General features: G+C 36.0%; 1 protein-coding gene across 1 annotated transcript in view; it reads left to right on the top strand.

Moving 5' to 3' along the window:
• Nucleotides 1-19,594, top strand: part of LOC119249825 (lipoxygenase homology domain-containing protein 1-like) — a 133,703-nt gene that overhangs the window by 19,430 nt on the left and 94,679 nt on the right. The window contains exons 2-6 of the mRNA XM_054691912.1: nucleotides 1,033-1,165; nucleotides 1,856-2,007; nucleotides 5,332-5,486; nucleotides 15,245-15,303; nucleotides 15,623-15,667. Coding sequence (XP_054547887.1) covers nucleotides 1,033-1,165; nucleotides 1,856-2,007; nucleotides 5,332-5,486; nucleotides 15,245-15,303; nucleotides 15,623-15,667 — 544 coding nt within the window. The remainder of the gene's footprint in view (nucleotides 1-1,032; nucleotides 1,166-1,855; nucleotides 2,008-5,331; nucleotides 5,487-15,244; nucleotides 15,304-15,622; nucleotides 15,668-19,594) is intronic.

Genomic DNA, 19,594 nt, shown 5'->3' with positions numbered 1-19,594 from the left:
AATAACTTTTCTATTTTTCTTTTCTGTAAGCTGTGACTTTATTACATAAAACAATCTCACTCTAAAACATTCAATCTTCATTTTGGCAAGAGAGATTATGACGCAAATATGGAAGACTGGGCTTATGCATTGTGGTCTTTAAGGAATTTGGACATCATCTACTGCCTTAACAATGAAAAAAAAATTGTGACAATAAGAGCAGAAATTAAATGCAATTGGAGTATAAGATCTATATCTATATGTATCTGTATATCTCTAATTATTGAGCTAAATATCATTGTTTTGAGGATTTTTAATGTTAAGCTATAAATGGGACTATTGAAAAAGTTGTGAACAGTGTAAAGAATGACCAGATTTTTTTCTTTAGAATAATTTCTGTTGTAACAGCTCTAATACAGGGTTTAAGGGGAACAAAAATAGCACTAAGTGGATTCTGACAGTGAGCCTTGGAATAAGCTACCTGAGGAATGATGGGACCTGCTTGAAGGTCAGGGATAGAGGAAATTGAAGAGATACAGAAACTTATTTGGAAAATTAACTATCTTAAAAGGAAGAAGGCACTTCATGCATTGTCACTGGTGAGAAGGCAGGTTATTATGAAATTCATTCTGGAAGGCTTCTGCTGAGATGTGAAGAGGAAGATAAAGATAGTTATTCTTGTGAAATAACCACCAAAGGAGCAAGTGCTAATGAGGGGTCTGTTCAGTAGGCAGTTGAAGTTAAGGCAACTTATCTTGTGCTGGGAAGTGCAGGCACTTTGCTGCAGCTGAGGGCTATTCCACATGCTACAAAAGTGCAGAAACATTTAAAAAGCATTAGAAATTTAAGCAGTGTTTTGAAGAGCCTGCTGTGGTGAAAAACAATAACTGCCTAATAAGTAATAGCCACTATTACTACCTCTACTACTACCACCACCACCAGCAGCAGCAGAGTGTGCAGTATATTTTAAGAACCCCTATGGGGCATTTGAATTCTAAGTTCTATTAGAAATTGGAAATCACACAATTTAATTATTGTTTCTTATGATCTTAGGTGACCATGCAACATGAGAAGAGCAAGAAGACCTTAGATTTTGCAGCAAATGTGTGGTTATCTCTGATCCAAGCCGATGCGGATATTGTCTGTGAGCTTCCTGTAGTAAAAGGAGGTCAAGCTATTTTTCCATGTGTGTTATTAATCTTCAATAGTACATATTACATATATGCAAATTGTTTTAAAGTTGCTTATATTTACTTCTGAATGGTATAGTTACAGATTTTTTTTTAACTTGAGGGAGTTGTTTTACCCATCGACAAGACTTTTTCATAATCAAAGCATGGGTCACTAGTGGGTCTGGGGTTAAATATAACTGAAAATAAAAAAAAAAAAGACCTATAGTTCAGCTTCAGTCTCAGGGATTGAGACCATGAGAGAGAAAAAAATGTCATGTCTGTCTTCATCTGGCCCTTTGACCACCTCATGTCATCCCCTCACTTTTGATATATTTTCTCATCAAACTTTGTAACCTTTTAAATTTTAATAAGCATCATGTGTGATGACAGTATCTCCTTTGCAACTAAAACACTAAGCATGAAATGCCTTCCTCTATCATGCATAGAACAGTTTTTTTTTAAAAAGTATTTTTTCTGTCAAGGCTATATCCCCTGGACATTTGTTCATTGTCTTTAATTGCCCACTTATGGTTAAAATTAATAATTGAATGATTAAAAAATCTCTCAATAGATACAGAAAGTTCAGATCAGAGGAATTCTCATGTAATGTTTTTACTGGGGCCTGACCCATGTATTTGGGTTCTGCTTGTATGAGTTTCAAAGTGACATGTTTCCTCTTTACTCTCTCCCTTTTGCTTTTCCAGTAGTGAGATACCATGTTGATGTCCATACTGGGCAACTGGAGCAAGCAGGAACTGAGTCTGCAGTGTCCCTTTGTCTATATGGAGAGAGGGGGGATTCTGGTCTTAGGGTCCTGTACAAATCGAATATGCCAGTAAAATTTCAAAGAGGACAGGTAAGTCTGCACAAATATCTTTCCATATTCTTAGCAATCACCTTGAAGGTAGTTGTACATGATTGAAAATTCAAAAGATGCTTAATACTTAAAATTTTCATTTTTGGTTATCTTTACCACATGTTTCATTGACACTATATCTGATGTGCTTTGTTCTCAAAAATGTTTTTGAAAGGAAATGGTGTGCACTATATTAGTAATGAATAATGAAACAAAGAAAAATACATTTAAACTTAGTGATAGTTTAAGAAAAGAAAAAGTGAATTGGGATATCAGCGAAAATTATATATGAACATGCTCTGTCAGGACTGAAAGATACAAAGCCTTATTCTGAAAGGTCAGGTCATAAAAAGTCCATTATAGTTTATTCCAAATAATAACACCATAGCCTTTCAAGCATCTTAAATGGGGCCAATTACATTCTTTTCACACCTTAAAGACCTTCACTATTGTCCTTTGTCCTTTATATGTAAGTATCAACCTATATATAAGATGTTTGAGGAGTTTCAGTGAAATATGTAATCAGTCCAGTTAATTTTGAATGGTATTGTGTTATACATAGAAAGGAAGTACTATTTCAGGGCCTGAAATTAAGAATAGAATAAAATAGAAATTAAGAAAGAAGACTTCTAAGCAAGGTTGAGAAAGATTTTTTCTCAAACTTTCTTTGCAGTAATTCATGAAATATTTTAAAACATCAGTGATCTTAAAACTGATCTAATCCTTTCATTTTTCACTGCAGCATGCAGAAACTTTGATCAGAATGAATAGGAAAGTTAGATCTGCTTTGGATGAGGGGGAAAGAAACTTACATTGAATTTCTGTCATCACAAGTAAATTATTTTCAGCAGAAACAATGTTTTATATGCCATGATACTATTATTATTAAGGCATCAAGTGATCAGGGATGTTCCCTTAAAGAATCCTTTTCTTTTTTAAAAAGATTTATTTATTTATGCATAAAAGAACTGAGGTATAGGCCAAATGTGTGGAGAGGTGAGAGGATTCACTGGAGACAGAGTGGGGAGCAGAACATGGATCTACTGAAATATACCGCTGAGGGGAGCAGTGGGCAATACAGCAGAGATCTGCTATGCCATGTGGGTTAGCTCACTGGCCTGGGATTGAACTAGTGCTGCATTGGCTGCTAATACCTTGTCATTTAACCCCTTGTGCCACCAGGGAGACCCAAGAATTCTTTTCATATATCACTTTGTGACGCATGATAAAGATGTTATTTCTCCTGGATGTCTACTATTAGTTGTTACCACTGCGTGCAGCATTATGTGAAGTTACATGCTGAGATTTCACAAATTGTCTTCATGTCTTCTTAAGCTTCTTTACTTCATTATTGTGTATAGCATTTACCAGAGAGTGGGAAGGATATATTATAGGTTGACTTCAAAATTGGGTAGGAGGTATAATACCAATCGGTGGTGTATAAGTAAGAGTAAATATGTGGGTTTAATGTTATGCTTTGAAGTTTAGAGTCAGAGCTACATAGTTTTATTTTTTCTAAGCTCATTTTAGATATCACATTTTTCTATTATTTTTCTCAAAGCATGGAATATAATGCAAATTCCAAGTGACTTCAAGAGTTTTACAGTTGAGAAATTATGGCAATAATAGTTTATTTTGTTCTATTACCAGAATTATTTTACACAGTTAATATCATTAACTACAGATTTATCTGGTTGTCATTTTCTCTACAAAGTATCCAGGGGTATAATCAAACAGCAACAACATACACAATAGAATTAGTTTAATTTTATCTTCAAAACTGAAATTATTTTAAGAAACTAGAAGAAATTAGAATGCTGATTCAGGCAATCTTTTAGGACCTTGTGGTATTGTAGTTTTGTGTGTACCCCAATGCAGATCATAAGATTAAAGATAAAAGTAATTTATCTCAGAGATAGTACCAATAACTCATTCCTCACTCATCTTTAAAATGAGGAATGAGGAAATGATGCAAAAAAGAGAGAAAAGCCAGTAGTAAGGGCATTAATGAGCTGGTAAATGTTGGGACTCCTACTTGTTGTGGACTATCAGAGATACCCTGTGGAACACCCCTCAAAATTCTTGCACAAGGGGAAGACTTCAGACAAAGAAGCAGTGAGATATAGGATTAAGAAAGAAAGCTGTCAGCACACCTAAACTAGCTACCATTTGCCAAAGCAGCATCTAAACCCAGAAAAGGACCTTAAAGACAGGGCTGGGTATTCATCACATCTGCTACTGAAGGTGATGTGTGTCATAAGCATTCCTCACAGAGGCACACTGAGAATATAGCCTAGTGACTATCCAGGCACACCTGAGTAGATGCACATTTATATTCTAATTTCTGGAAATATCATCTTTGAACTAGTAATGGTTATGCTTTTGTCTAAAGCGAAGATTTTCATCAACAATGCAGAACCAAGAGTAGTTGGTTAAATTGAAATTTAATCTGATAACAATGTGAGCAACTGTTAAGATAACCTACTCCATATAGGAAATACAAATCATACTGTATTTGCATTTTTATCACATAGTAGGGTAAAGGTGGCTATTACTCAACTTTTGTTTCTGGGACTGTCTCAAATTTAATTAAATTCATGATCCTTTCCTCAGGTAATTTAGAGTGGTTTTTCTCAGAAACACTCTATGAGGAGGTAAAGTGTGAAGAATTTCTTTTAATACAACCAGTATAGCATTTACTTTAAGTTCTACATCTCTCTGGAAATGTCTGTGAGTTTTTGACATGGCCAAGAGACTATTTAGGATTTAAGGCTCCAGGAGGCTTTTCACAATAAACCTAAGAATATGCTGCATATTATTTATAGAGGGGAAAGTATAGGAGAGGGGTTTATGGAAGGAAGGCAAGAAGGATAGGAGGGTGAAAGGCAGGGAGAGAGAAAATTTATTCCTACAAGTTTCAAAGTATATTAGTATTCTTCAAAATTAAATGTACTGCATGTTTCACCATGTAACTGTCAATCTGATCATCTAACAAATTGCATCATAGGGACAGGAATCCAAGCAAGCAAAAAGCAATTCTAAAAGTCTTTGTCTAAGGTTTATTTATATTTCACACTAGATACTATCCCAAGTGGAAAAATATAACTGCAAAAGAGGAAAAAAGCACAGTCCAAAATCATTTTAATAATTGAAAAGTAATTTGCTTGTTTTTCTTTCCTTATTACTTCTTTTGATGCTAGCTGCATTTACATCTCTTTTAAAGTACTATGCTGCTTCTGGTAATTTGTGGGCTATTATTGCCTGCATTTGTCATGTGCTGGACTCTGGTTATTTCTGACAGTATTTTTCTGTCTCCTGTACCAGATTGATACATTTCAAATAGAAGCAGTGTCACTTGGAAAACTGCAGAAGGTGCTGTTGCACTGCGAGGCCAGTGACAAATCACAGTACTGGTACTGTGAAAAAGTCGTTGTCAGAGAACCTGGTACAACATCTGCATTGGTCTTCACCTGTGAAAGGTAGTGCTGGTCTGTGTGGTCCATCAAAAAAATGTTCTGCAAGGTGCTGTGTGCATGGGCACGTGTATTTCTCCATGTATTTGGTCATTTCACAGCATTTCACATCATGCATCACTCATTGATTGAGTATATAACCTATTGCTAAGCACTATAAGAAAATTTTACCTTGTAATTATTATTTCAATGTGCTGGATGGCACAAGAGGGCCAAAAATCTAATGCTAGAAATAATTACATAATTTGTGAGAATATTTGTTTGAATGTTGGTTTCTTTATATCCTAAAAGACAGTGTTATAGTAACATTACAAGGGAATTAAGTAAGGAGAATTTTAGAGAAAACTCTTAGAGCATAACTTAAGAAAAACAAAGATTAAAATCTAAATAACAATGACTTTCTCCTGAACCCTGTAAACAATTGTGATGTGGGATAAAATTCCCTCCATTTCTGATCTGGCCCCACTGCCTTTGGTTTTAAACCCCAGATTCCACAGACACTCCCTTCTTAAAAATTCTTTGTCAGAAATTGGGCCTTTGTTTGCTTAAGAAAATGTCACTCATTTTCACCAGAAGAAATCTTGCTTTTTTGATCCTTGCTAGAAGTCTTTCTCTCTTTATCTTCGCTAAATCCTGCCCTCTCAAGAAAGTGCTCAGTTTCAGTTTGATGGCATTGGTATTCACTGTTGGTCGGTCTCTCAGTCACAGGGAAGAGAACGGGCCCCTGACCCATGAACAGGATGCTATTGTGAACATTGGAGTAAGAAAATTTGAACTTCATTTAAAAATTCTGGGAATAGCCCTAAAGCCTTCCTCCAAATAGATAATCAATAAGAAATGTGACCAAAAAAAAAAAAATTAGGCAGAAACAGAGACATTAAAAATTTAAGGATATGGATTTTAAGATGCCAAAGATAATTGCAACTTTAATTCTAAGCAAAAAGTGGAACAAAAAATAATTAATAAAAATACTAAAGATATGTCACTAAAAACTGCAGACACCCAAGATGATTGGAGATGACTGACCTGGAAAGAAGTAATGAGAGACACATTTATTCTTTAGTATTTTATTGTATAGTCTTGCCCAAAAATTTTTCATAAGAATATATAAGGGAAAATATTTTTTTAAAAGCAGTTTTTATTTATTTTTTATTTTTTAAAAGATTATTTTATTTATTTATACAAGTACTGGGTACAGTCAGAAGCACCGGAGGGTGAGAGAATTCACCAGAGCCAGAGGGGAGAGCAGAGCAGTCAGACTGACGAAGTACACCGCTAAGGGAGCAGTGGGCGCGGCAGGAGAGTTCTGTTGCACCATGTGGACCCTTGCCCGGTGGCCGGGGACCCTCACCGGTGGCCAGGGACCAAACTGGCACTGCAGAGGCTGCTGGCAGCTTCACAGCCCAGTGCTCAACGCTGCACCACCAGGGGAGGCCCTTGAAAGCAGTTTTTAAATTACATCTTCTCCCTGTTCAAAAATCTTCCTTAATCTCCATTGCCTACCAAAACAACCCCAAAAGAAACAAAAAACAACTTTACGATCTTTCCATTCAGGTGTATATACCACTTAATTCCATTTCTCCCCTTTTAGTTTGCTTTTATGAATGTCTTTTTGCAAGATCTTAGTGAAATTAGACAACCTTTAGTTATCTGAACAAGTTCTACTTAATTTTGCAAGAGTCTGTGGACTCTTGGAGTGTGTTTTTTTTCACTGAGGAATGCCCTTCCGCTAAACTCCTTGTCATAATCCTGTCCATTTGTAATTTCATTTTCTAATTCTGCTGCTATCTGGAGCTAATTGGTCCAACTAGAAACAATGTCTCTCTTCTCCCAATGCCTACTCAGAATTTGGCATAATGCATGCACATAAGTATCTTGGGAACTGAGAAGCAGCACATGGGTATCTTACAGGCTGAGAGGCAGCTATAATTTATTCTGCACATCAGAAGAGTTAAGGAGTGATTCATCTGTGGTTTTCTTCATAGAGTCTGATGAACTTTGTTATGTTAATCTACTTGATTTATTTTACATGTGAAACCTCCTGATGTAATTTAGAGCTATTTATCATACATTTCATACTTACACATATATACCATGCCTCACTGCTGTCCCACCATCATTAGCCCACTGCCTCATTACCCTTACCTACTCCAGTACTTTATTTCATGTCTCTTCTATGTAAACCTGGCCTTGTTTGGAAGGAAGCGATGGAAGTGATAGCTTAATTTAGTTTCATAGGATTGTAGCTGAAAAAAAATGAAATCATGAAGTATGTCAACAACCATAAGTAATACAATGGATATGCACTATTTTGATGTAACAAATGTTAATATTTGATGTTATCCCATATGTTCTGATGCAATGGTAGCCAATACTCATTCACACAGTAAGTACCCTGAAGAAAAATGTAGATTGCATAAACCATCCCTTCCTATCTGTAGATTTATGCAGCAGATCCTATTTTCTTAATTCTCATGGCAGAAGAGTAGAGGTGCCAGGAACAGAACTCAGGTACCACTACCCTGTGCTTACCAAAACCTTCTCTCGGATTATAAAAGGTCACGGACAGCTGACTCTCAGGCAGATGAGAGTCTGAAAGACGGCTCTCACCTGAAGGGAGACCTTCAGCTCTCTTAATTATGGGCTGCTTGGTCTCTTCTCAGACCAGGTGGGTGACTGGTCAAGGTGGGGTACTGAGTGCACTCATTACTGGTAATAGGCTCTGAGGTGCAGGCAAGATAAATGCTCAAGTGTGTTATACACTTGAGGGGAATTTGTAAAGAAAATTTCAGTCATACTCCTTGATGATTCTTTATGGAACAAGCACTTACAGCACAACTGATTTAGGACAGAGAGAAAGACCACCAAGTGTTAGTTTCTTTTATAAGTCAGAGGGGGAAATGCAAAGCATAGCTGTGAGAAGAGAATGCTTTCGTGCACCACAGATGCTTCCTGCAAGGATTCGCATCTCCTTTTCTTTTTTTACCCCCTCTTCAATTGAACACCCACATCCTTATGGTATTATTTTATTCCTACACTAAGGATTTTATTTTTCTGTCTTTTGTATATTTAATATAGACTATACACCACTGACTCTACCATTAACACATAATGTTTGGCTATTTGAGATTTGGAGCAAGCAAAATTTGTATTTGAATCAGGCAAACATTCAACTGACTATGCATTGAAGTAAATACTCTTATTTATTATTTGTATGAGTTTCATATAACTGCTATAACAAATTACCACAAACTTGGTGACTTAAAACAACAGAAATCTATTCTCTCAAAGTTCTGGAGGACAGAGATCTGAAAGCCAAGTATCAGCAGGACAGTGCTCCCTTTGAAGGTGCTGGGCAAGGATCATTCTGCCTTTTCTAGTGCCTCTCTGTGCTTACACATAGTCCATGCTCTTCCTTGGTTTGCAGCTTCATCCTTCCAATCTCTGTGTCTCTTATAACATTGCTGTTTTGTTTCTTTCTGTGTGTATCTCTGTGTCACTTTTCTTCTTGTAAGGAGTCACTAGACAAGGGCTAACCCTTCTCCAACATTTCAGTATAATTAAGTACAACTGCAGAGAGTCTATTTCCAAATAAGATTGTATCCTGAGGCTTTGAGTGAACTTTATCTTGAGGGGTGGGGAGACACTGTTTAATACAGTATATTATTTAAGTGGATCCCATGAACTACTCTCCACTCAAGATTTGTTAGTGTTAAGATAGAGATCTCTAGACTTTTCTGTATGTTACCCAGCTTGTTGCAGTATTGTGTATGCATGTGTGTATATACCTTAACCTTAATGATGAAGTCATTAAAAGGAAGTAAATATTTACATTTTGCAGAAACAATGTCATTTACAATATATCTGTTGACTCACTTGAACAATGAGGGTCTAGATCATTAATAGCAAAGAACTTCAACCCAATGACAAGGAGAGCCAAAAGTCTCTCAGTGTCACCTTCCATAACTTCTGATTGGCTTGGGAAATGACAGTGATATGAACTTGTAGGAGCAGGTTATTTAAAATAAAGGCCCTACCTAATACAATTCTAAATAGAAGGAGGTTTATAAATGCAGGAATTGGAAATTTAGCTACACATAAATGATGTGTTTTAAAACTAACTGGACATGTCAAGGTAGAACAACATGACCAGTTTTATTTTCTCAAAACCAAATCATAGATAGAGTGACCTGAAGCATATTGCCCTAAGGAATAAGGACAAAATGCTGTATAGTTTTCCTTAGAGTTGATTTTGCAGCTAATACTTTTAAAGTGTTTCAGCCTCATTTCTATTGCAGATTATTTGCTTTATTATGATTTTTTTGATAAAAGTTGAGAAAATTTCCTTCAAAATGGAAGAAAAGACTTACAATGGTCTCTATTATGGATAGAATAGTCTATCAGCAATCTGGATACTTTTTGTAGGTGGAATGCCATCTCCTCTTCAGGGTCTTCCTCATCTTCCCATTATCCTTAATATCTTATTAAGTGTTGAAAAGAGAGTCTTTTGCTCCATTAAAATAATTGTGAGCCTTACAGATGTATGAGGAAGGTATTTGAGCAGAGGCAGGAAAGACATTACCCACATTGTTGGAATTGTACAGTATGGAAAGCACTGGTGCTGAAACTGCCCTTGACCACACACTGAGCTGGGAACAGATCAAGAGTCTGTTGCCTTTCTGCTCTGGAATGTCCATCTGAGTTCCCCAACTTCTAGTCCAAACCTTCCTTCCTCCCCCATAGAGTCTAGTAGGCTCTTGCTGATGTATTCACTAGTGAATTAACAAAGGTGTGTCACCTTTGCCTGGGAGTCTTTTCTGAAGCCTCTGCTTGGGCCAACTGTTGTTTCCCTCTGTGCCTTTCCCAAAAATGCATTAACAGTAGCTTAGCACATCCTATATTCAATTATATTTATGTGTTTCTGTGTGCATTTAACCTCCCCCAACTCTCAGAAGACTTTCTATAAGGTCAGGTTAATGTCTTATATTTTTACTCCCAGATCCTACCATGGATCCTGGATAGGTTAAAATGATATCTGTGTCCAGTAGAACCAAAGGCCATATATTAATCAAGATGCCATAGTCCTAAGGGAAATCATATTAAATGAAGGATTTGAAATTAGAACAGGGAATCTAAAAAGTTTAATGTTCTTAAATGTTTAAATATGTCTTAATCTCACTAAAGCGTGCATAAACAAATTTATTACTTAATGTGCATTTTTAATATTAATACTTGGGAATGATCCTTAGCGTTAGCCCAAGAGTTTAAAACAACAACAGAAACAACCCAAATGCCCCAAAATAGATGACTGGATCAAGAAGATGTGGTACATATACACCATGGAATATTACGCAGCATTCAAAAAAGATAAACACATGCAATTTGCAGCAACATGGATGGCGTTGGAATGGATCATGCTCAGCGAAATAAACCAAAAAGAAAAAGAAAAATACTGGATGGTCTCACTCATAGCAGGAATCTAGAAAACTTAAATAAGAGACCAGGAAAAAGAATAACTATAAGAAGTAAAAATCAAAATCAACAAACAACTATGAACCAGAGACACTATATGAGGGGTGGGGGGCGGGGAGGGGAGGGATTGGCATCAAAATGAGGGGGTTACAATTGTATGGGAAATATAAAAATAAAATAAAATAATAAAAAATAAAAAAATAAAAATAAAACAACAACAACAAAAAATGCCCCCCTCATATAGATTCTTAATCAAAACACAATTTACTGTCTCAGTCTTGAAAAACTGCAGTTACTGGTTACTTTTACTGTCTGGTAGGGTGAAGTGCATTTTCTTTGACTCCCACTCAGTGGCCTCAAACACCAGCAGGGCTATATCTTGAGGCAAGTGATTTTTAAACAATAGCAAAACTAATAATCACCCCTCCACCATTTCATCATTATTATTCACAGAGAATTTTACTTGCCTAATTGCTTTGTGCCAACTTTGATGGTTATTCTAGGAAAATTACACATGAAGGCCCAAGCTCTTAGGGGATTGTAATCAAAGACCGCCGGTGACCACAGCACAAACAGAGCAGAACATAGTCTCCTAGTCGGTACTCACAAAGTATGTACTAAATTGGTGAATTTGTAAATTAATCATTAACCAAGTAATATACAGAGCAGAATTGAGAATATCATTTGAGGAGGAGCATCAGGAAAAGAACCAGGAGCAGCCCAGTGCAAACAGCATCCTTTTTTTGCATCATGATGGTTGACAAGGGAATTTTCATCTAGGCCAAGGTATATGTGAATTTGTTAGTTTGTGGTGCTGGGTTTAAAATGAATTTTAAACCTGCCTCCCATCAACCATTATAGGCTTCTTTTCTAATTCTCCCCATTAGTGCATGTTTTTTTCCCTTCCCTGTACATTCTATAAGGATATAAATACTCTGTTACCTCACATGTCTTAGCTCATTTTATTCTTTCCTCTGCTTATTGAAATCCTTATCTTTCAACACCCAAGATAAAATGATATCCTTGCAGTGAAGTTTTCTCTGCTTGATTAACCACAAGTGAACTCCTCTTAATTCTCCTTAAGATCCTCCAGCCATTTGTTTAGAATTCTATGTAATATTTTCCACATAACATCCATTGTCATTGTTTGTGTACACGTGTGTCTCGTGTTCTAGTTGGTAAGCTTCAAACAGTTGGATCTCACTCATTCCTCTTGTCCAACATGGCTTCTCGCACCAAGTTAGGACTGGGCAAATATTTAAAGAAAGGAAGGAAGAAATGATGGAGTGGTAGGAAGGGAGGGGCAGAGGAAGGAAGGGAGGGAGAGGAGGACTAATAAAAAATACAATTGAATCCCAAGTTGGAAGAAACCTTAGAGATCATCTAATCTTCACATGCATTTCTCTATAACATCCTCAGATGTATCATTAAAAATTGTTTATGTATTCTTTTATTTTCAAAACAATTCAGCTTATGTGCAAAGGGTTTTACTTTCCCTTTCTGGGATGTAGGGGCAATGATGAATAGCATAACATAGATAAGAAAGGATCTTGAAATTTTGATAAAACACAGAAATGTAAAATACTATTTTAGGGAGAAGAGAATAATAAAAATTATCATGAGACAGTGAGCAATCATTTAACTTTACTGATTTTTTTCTGAAAGAGGCCACTATTAATCATTCCTTGCTATTCTGAGCATGTATTTGTGCTGTTGCAGATTTCTGAGCTCTTCTTTGTCAGTTTGAGCCATTCCTTGGTATAAAAGTGACAAGTAGTGATGGTGGTGAACTGACAGAATGAGGCTCAGTGATGAGTCTTGCTCATTTTTTTGGAATGGGGGTGGAGACATAGAATCTTCTTATAAGCATTTAGTATTTCTTCTGCCATTTTCCATGTCAATGAGTGATTGCCCTATCTAAACTATATCTCAGACAAAATTTAAATCTATATTACCTTTTTTATACCCTTTCCCCTCCAAAAATAACTCACATGTTCTAGGGCAAGATCACTCAAACACATTCCATTGTTGTCTAATCTTAAAAGACTTAGAACAATTTTTGTTTCTCTATTTGTGTTTGATAATTAGCTCACTGATATGGGGATGCATAATTATGCTTTGGCTGGTTGCTTCATAGTATGTATGGTTTTTGTGCAAATAAGCTCTTTCTGCTTGCTTTTTATCCCCTTCCTTCAATGTCATCATACTCCTCAAGTCATACTGCTACAGTATTTCAAAATTATTGAGGTAAAGTAGGTTTATATCTTCATGTCCTATTCTAATTTATAGAATGGTACATGAGTAAAGATCTAATGATAATATAAAAGCATTATTTTAATTCCATATCAATTATGGCCGCTAAAGGAGTTAAGATTTAATACTCTTGAAAATTTCAAGTGTTTAAGAAAACTGAACCTACAGAAATAGGGAGGGTATTATTTTTAAGTGGAATAAAATACTCTAAAGACTCTTACTCTATGGGCCATAGCATTGCCTTATTACACTATCTTCTGAAGATAAGAGAGAAATCATAGAAGAGACTTTCTATAGATAGACTAAACAAGGAAAGAGACTAGAGAATTGTTTTTGAAAAATTTAATCAATCAATCAATAACCTGAATTTGGCTTCAAGGAAGAGAAATTCAGAAAGCTTAATTAATTAATTTCTTTATTTATACAAGCACTGGGTACAGTCAGAAGCGCGGGAGGGTGACAGAATTCACCAGAGCCAGATTGGGGAACAGAACAGGCAGACTTGACGAAATACATTGCTGAGAGGAGTAGTGGGCGGGCAGGAGAGGGCTGCGCGCCATGTGGGACCCTCGCAGGGGGCCGGGGATCAAACCAGTGCCGCAGAGGCTTTGGGCAGCTTTGCAGCCCAGTGCTCAACCGCTGTGCCACTGGGGAGGCCCAGATTCAGGCTTAAACTGTAATAAGATACCATCTCACACCTCTGAGATTGGCACATATTGAAAACCTTCAACAGCAAGTGCTGAAGAGGATGTAGAGAATGAGGATTTCCATCAGACTGTTGGTGCAAAGGTAACTGGTGCAACCATTATGGAAAGCAATGTTTCTTTAAAAGCATTCTTACTTGGGCCTCCCCGGTGGCGCAGCGGTTGAGCGCTGGGTTGCGAAGCTGCCCGCGGCCTCAGCAGCGCCGGTTCGATCCCCGGCTGCTCCCCGGCCACCAGAGGAGGGTCCCACATGGCGCGCAGACCTCTCCTGCCGCCCGCTGCTCCCCTCAGCAGTGTACTTCGGTTCTTCTGCCTGCTCTGCTCCCCGCTCTGGCTCTGGTGAATTCTCCCACCCTCCCGTGCTTCTGACTGTACCCAGTGCATGTATAAACAAAACAAACAAACAAATAAATAAATAAAAGCATGCCTCTATTAAAAAAAAAAAAAAAAAGCATTCTTACTTAAAAAATCTAAATATGGAGATCCTATGTGACCTAGCAATCCTTCACTCTTGAACACATATCCAAAGAATATGAAACCGTCAGCTTTGTTCTATAATGCTCTTAGCATCATTGATAATAGCTAGGGCATGGAAGCAACCTAAATGTCTATTGATAGAGGATTGGGTCAAGAAGATGTTTTATATCTACACAGTTACTATTTAGCCATAAGGGAAGGTGAAGTGCAGCCATATCAGCAAAATGGAGGGAGTTTAAGAAAACTCTGTGTAGTAAAGCAAATCAGACAAAAAAAAAAATACTGAACATTTACATAGCAGATGATTTGATAGAGTAAAATAATTACAAAATCTAGTGGATGTTAATAAATACTGTGTGGGCTCTGAGATTAAACTGGAATGGTAAGGGTAAGTGATAAGAAGTTATAATGAATGGTGGTGGGGAAAAAGAAAAACTAAAATAAAATGGTGGACATTATATTTCTATAACAAATTTCTCTCCAACAAATAGACTGGACTATTCCTAGACTAGCCTCAGTGTCAGGATTAGAGTCTCAGTCCGGCCCTTGCCTTTGTAACAGCTTGGTATGGGGCGGGGGTGCTCTGCTGGAGTCCAGGTGCATTTAAAGGCTTTAGTGATTTAAGACTGATAAGCCTAGGGAAGTTGATAGAAGTAAGTTTAGCAAATTATATATTTTATCCTTTCAGCCACAGTTGTGATGTCAGCCTTACTACAATGATGAGCTGATTGGAATGTATTTGACATTATAAAAAGACTTTTTTATTTAACTTTTAACATGCAAATTTAATGCAGAATCAAGCTTATTGTAAAAATTTTGGAAAACAAAAATTTTCTCTCTCTTTTTTCTTTTCCTCAGATGGCTCCCCTTTATGTCTCTGGGCATAATTCATTCAGAAATTGAACTTTATCTTCAAGGTGAGGATTAATGAAACCTTCAGTAGAAGAAAGTGCAAGATGATTTTAATACAACTGGACATCATGGAACATTCCTCAGTTGCCCATATACTGTCCCCTTTGATAGTTTGTCCTTTACATCATATTTATATTATTCCTCATAGTGAAAATAAAATCATAATTAAAGATGTGTCTTTGTAATGTTATGTGCTCTACTATAAGTTAAAACTCAACTTGAGGATTTGCTACTATTAAGGAGTTAAACACACTTCCTTTTCTCCCATTCATAATGCCATTAGACAGATCTATTATTAACTGCACTTCACTTTTATTTTTGCAGAAATGCAAATAGATCATCAACCTAAAATACAAGAGGAAGCAAATGGTAAATGTTGTTGTCACTTTTCATCTTTTAATCATGTGAAATAATCTTTTTCTATGTCAAGATTTCCTTCCTTGTATAATTTATATTATACAAGTTTATTCTAGTTGAATTTAAACATTGATTGAAAAATATTTAAAATAGCATAAGAATAGGCATTATAGTTTCATTTAAAATAAATTAACATGAGGAGCTTTAGCCCCAAACGCTTTTTACCTTCAGTAAATATATCAGAGACATAATCATTTTCAATGACTAATTTTAATTGTATTTTTTCTTACTAACTTTGCATATTGATTTCTCAGTTTTCTTTTTAAGTCCTTTGAGATTAGCTTTTTCCATTAGATCCTCTTCAAATCAACCTTTGATCCTGTTATTAGTATATTTACATTTTAAGGTTGATCTGAATGAGATGGATACAGATTGTTAATATGCATACCAAGTGAAAACCCTGTATGTTTTCTAAAATGTTTGCACTGTATGCATAATTTGAAAGTAGACAAGGGTTAATTGTGTTAGAAAGTCCTGTGTAGAATAGGATGTCCACCAAGATGCAAATATTGTGCACTCTGAAAAGTAGGTTATACTAGCATTTATGTTTACTGATATTAGAAACTGTACTTTGACTTATATTTTTACTTTTTGTTATTTATTTATACAGGAAAGGCTGTACATAAATCAGAATATTAATATGGGCATAGTTTTACATTCCAGACACTCTCAGTAATTTTAAAGGGCCTCAAAGGTCTCTGTCTTGCAGTACGCCCATTAGCTTGAAATGACATCCTAAGTAGAAAAATTATCCACTAATTCCAGAACTTGATGGGATATATATGAATAATATATGCTCATAGTTTTACACTGTAGATTTGAATTAGGAATGAAACTGTTGAAAGTTCTTTGTTAATAATATTACCATGTTACCAATGTCAGTGATAACAAATATAATTAAGTTGCATTATCCAGCAGAAGTGTTTACATAGGTGTTGGAAATGCTTTATCAGTATGATTTTGATTAAAAGTAAAATAATATAAATTTTTTTCTTATAATTAATTTAATGGCCTCCTTAAAATATCTTTATTTTTAATAGTACAATGTTATCTATCTGTGATTGGTCCTCTTTTAGCTTATTTTATTTTTAACTTCTGAAGAATGTGAGTAATAAATTTTCTCAAGATATTTTGTAGTGATCTATCAAGGCAGCCATGTCACTAAATAGCCACCTTTTCTTGTCCTAAGTTGCTGTTTAGTGCCTAGTACAGTGTGGAATAGAAACAGTATGGTAACAATATTGAAAATATATAGTGTTTGATACGTAGAGTCAAGTGGTTTAGATATATTAATTTACTTAATCCTCACAATCTCCCATGAAGTAGATACCATTATTCATTTCATAGGTGATGAAACTAGCTGACACGGTTTTTAAAATTTGCCTAAATTCACAAAAGTGGGAAAAAGCAGATTTAGAACTTGAATCCAAATGGTTTGACTTTACAATCTATACTGTTCTTGCATTAAGAAAGTTCTAATTGCTCAGTCATTTAAAAAATGTGTTTTTGTGTATGTATACCTTTCATGTCTTTAGATTTATTTTGGTGTATTAATTTTCTCACCTGTTAGGCTATATTTAGATCTTTAGTGTCTCATTTTACTCCAGACCCAAATGAAAGGATGTTTTTAATTGTCAGGGCAGATTAGTAGTAGTAGTATCCTTGTTATTATTCTTTACCCAGAACTTTGTGGAGAAAGATGATGATGATGATTTTGGCAGTGGGAGATTTTTCTTACTTTTTTAGAAGTGAGGTGATGTAAAGTTTGGCGTTTGTGGGTTTTTGTTGTTGTTGTTGTTGCAATTCATTCCAGATTTTCATTACGTTATAGTAAAAGAGTTTTAAAAATATCTTCTCAGAAAATTGAATCAGAATTGTCAGAAACTTGTCTTATATGAAAGAACTAGTGTTGGAATTCAGCTCTTAACCATTAAACAAAATGATTTCCCTTTAAACGAGTTTGCTTCCTACATGCTCAAGGGTTCCTGACATAAGGAACTTTAAAATTCTTGAAGCATTTACTTGTTTATTTACAGGCAATGCCAACTCCTCTGGAGGATAATTATTAGGAACTTAGTGGATTATCTGCAGTAAAGATAATTATAAAATACTTTTTACTTCCTCTCAGTTCTCTCTTCTATCACTGGCCTCACTAGCAAATAGTGTCTCTCAAGGAAGGAAATTGATACTTAATTACTAGACTTAACTAAAAATAATTAAGAACACAAGCTATTCTACAACATCATAACATATTCTGAGTAAGGGATAGATGGTTTTGGTTTGCTCCCTGTTCTCATCATTATGGCATAATGTTTTGTAAATGCGTGGATAGTAATGAGGTGACTATCTTAAGTTCCCATGTAAGCAGGCTGTGTTTGAAGTCTTATTTCTTCACAGGAAGATACACTGTGGGTGTCTGATAATCTGGGCAGGACCCATAGGTCAGTGTCCCAGTCAAGTGCCCGTAAAATGCACGGCTGAGATGCCAGAGAAACCACCTCTGGGATTGCCTCATCATCCCCAATACACATAGGCTGCAACTGGGTTAACAGTTTCCAGTGGGGCAAAATGGGAGGATAATTCAATATGTTAATAAGTTTGGGGCCTAGAGGGAGAGGGTGAGCCCAAAGGAATTCTCCTCCACAGAGGTAGGCGGTTGCTGTGACTTACTGTTTAGCGCTTAGAACCTTTAGTACGAGTCTGCTAGGCAGTATTAAGTAAGCAGCCAGGAAGTTAATACAGTGCTTCCCAGGCCCTCCTCTTTGACCTTTGTCTCATTTTTCTCCCAACATTAAATGGCCAGTGTTTGGGTATTCATTAATGCTACCTTAGTTCTAGAACTGGTTAAACTTTGCCTGACTGAAACAGGCATGATTCAATGATATAATTGAATGGAGTAGATTTGTTATAAAACAGTAATGCTCTGCTCTCAGTCTCTTGAGAATATCCAGCAGTTTTGTAGAAACATTCGCAACAAAGAATCTATCCACCAATTTGTATTTAAAGATAATTCACAGAAAGCATAGTATGGTTTGGGGAAAAACAGATTAAATCAAGTGTCACTTAATCTGAGACAGGGTTTCTAAACCTTGAAACTATGGACATTTTGTTTTATGGAACATTCAAATATATCATAAGCTGTTTAGCAGAATTCCTGGACTCTTCACTGGTTAGTAATAATAATCCCTTCCCAGTTGTGACCACAAAAAAAAAAATGTCTACAGGCATCACCATATGTCTCTTAGCCACAAAATTACCTCAGTTGAGAATTTTGATCCATCCAAGTAAATGTTGACTATTTTTTGAAATGTATTTGGCCAATGAAAATGAAAACAAAACAAAACAAAAAAGAAAAAAAAAACTGTAAATGGATCAATCCAAATGATTTCTCTGTATAAATGAATTATATAATTAAAAAGAATCACGCATATAATCACCATTACAAAAAAGAAGAGAGAATGACTGAGAGAACAGTGGTTCTATTGGAAAAGGGAGGTAAAGAGTTTTGGAATGGACATGTCTGGAAAGGGAGATGAGTAGATGTTTTTAGACAGTATGTGCTAAAAATATCCATAATTGTAGAATTTTTTGACCCATGTGCTTTTCCAGACCCTTGCCAATTTCCTAATTAAAATGTGCAATCAACCTGGGTAGCCTTTGAAACTGCCTCAGTGAGTAGTTGCAGCATAGTTACTCTATGTAACATTTCTGTTGGAAAATGTTTACTCATAAAAGGCAATATTGCCTCTCACAGGGGCCCCTCTTCCTTCCTCCCTCCTCTCTCATATCTCTGAAACTCTGCTATTATCTGAGGAACTTCATACTGCATGGAGAGACATGAAAACTGAACACCCTGGTTAGCAGTACAGATTCTAAGTC

This window comes from Talpa occidentalis, unplaced genomic scaffold (genome assembly GCF_014898055.3).
Source record: "Talpa occidentalis isolate TD23 unplaced genomic scaffold, MPIMG_talOcc4v2.1, whole genome shotgun sequence".
Taxonomy (NCBI): Eukaryota; Metazoa; Chordata; class Mammalia; order Eulipotyphla; family Talpidae; genus Talpa; species Talpa occidentalis.
The sequence above is the reverse complement of the archived record's forward strand: the minus strand, read 5'-3'. Positions and strand labels throughout refer to the sequence as shown.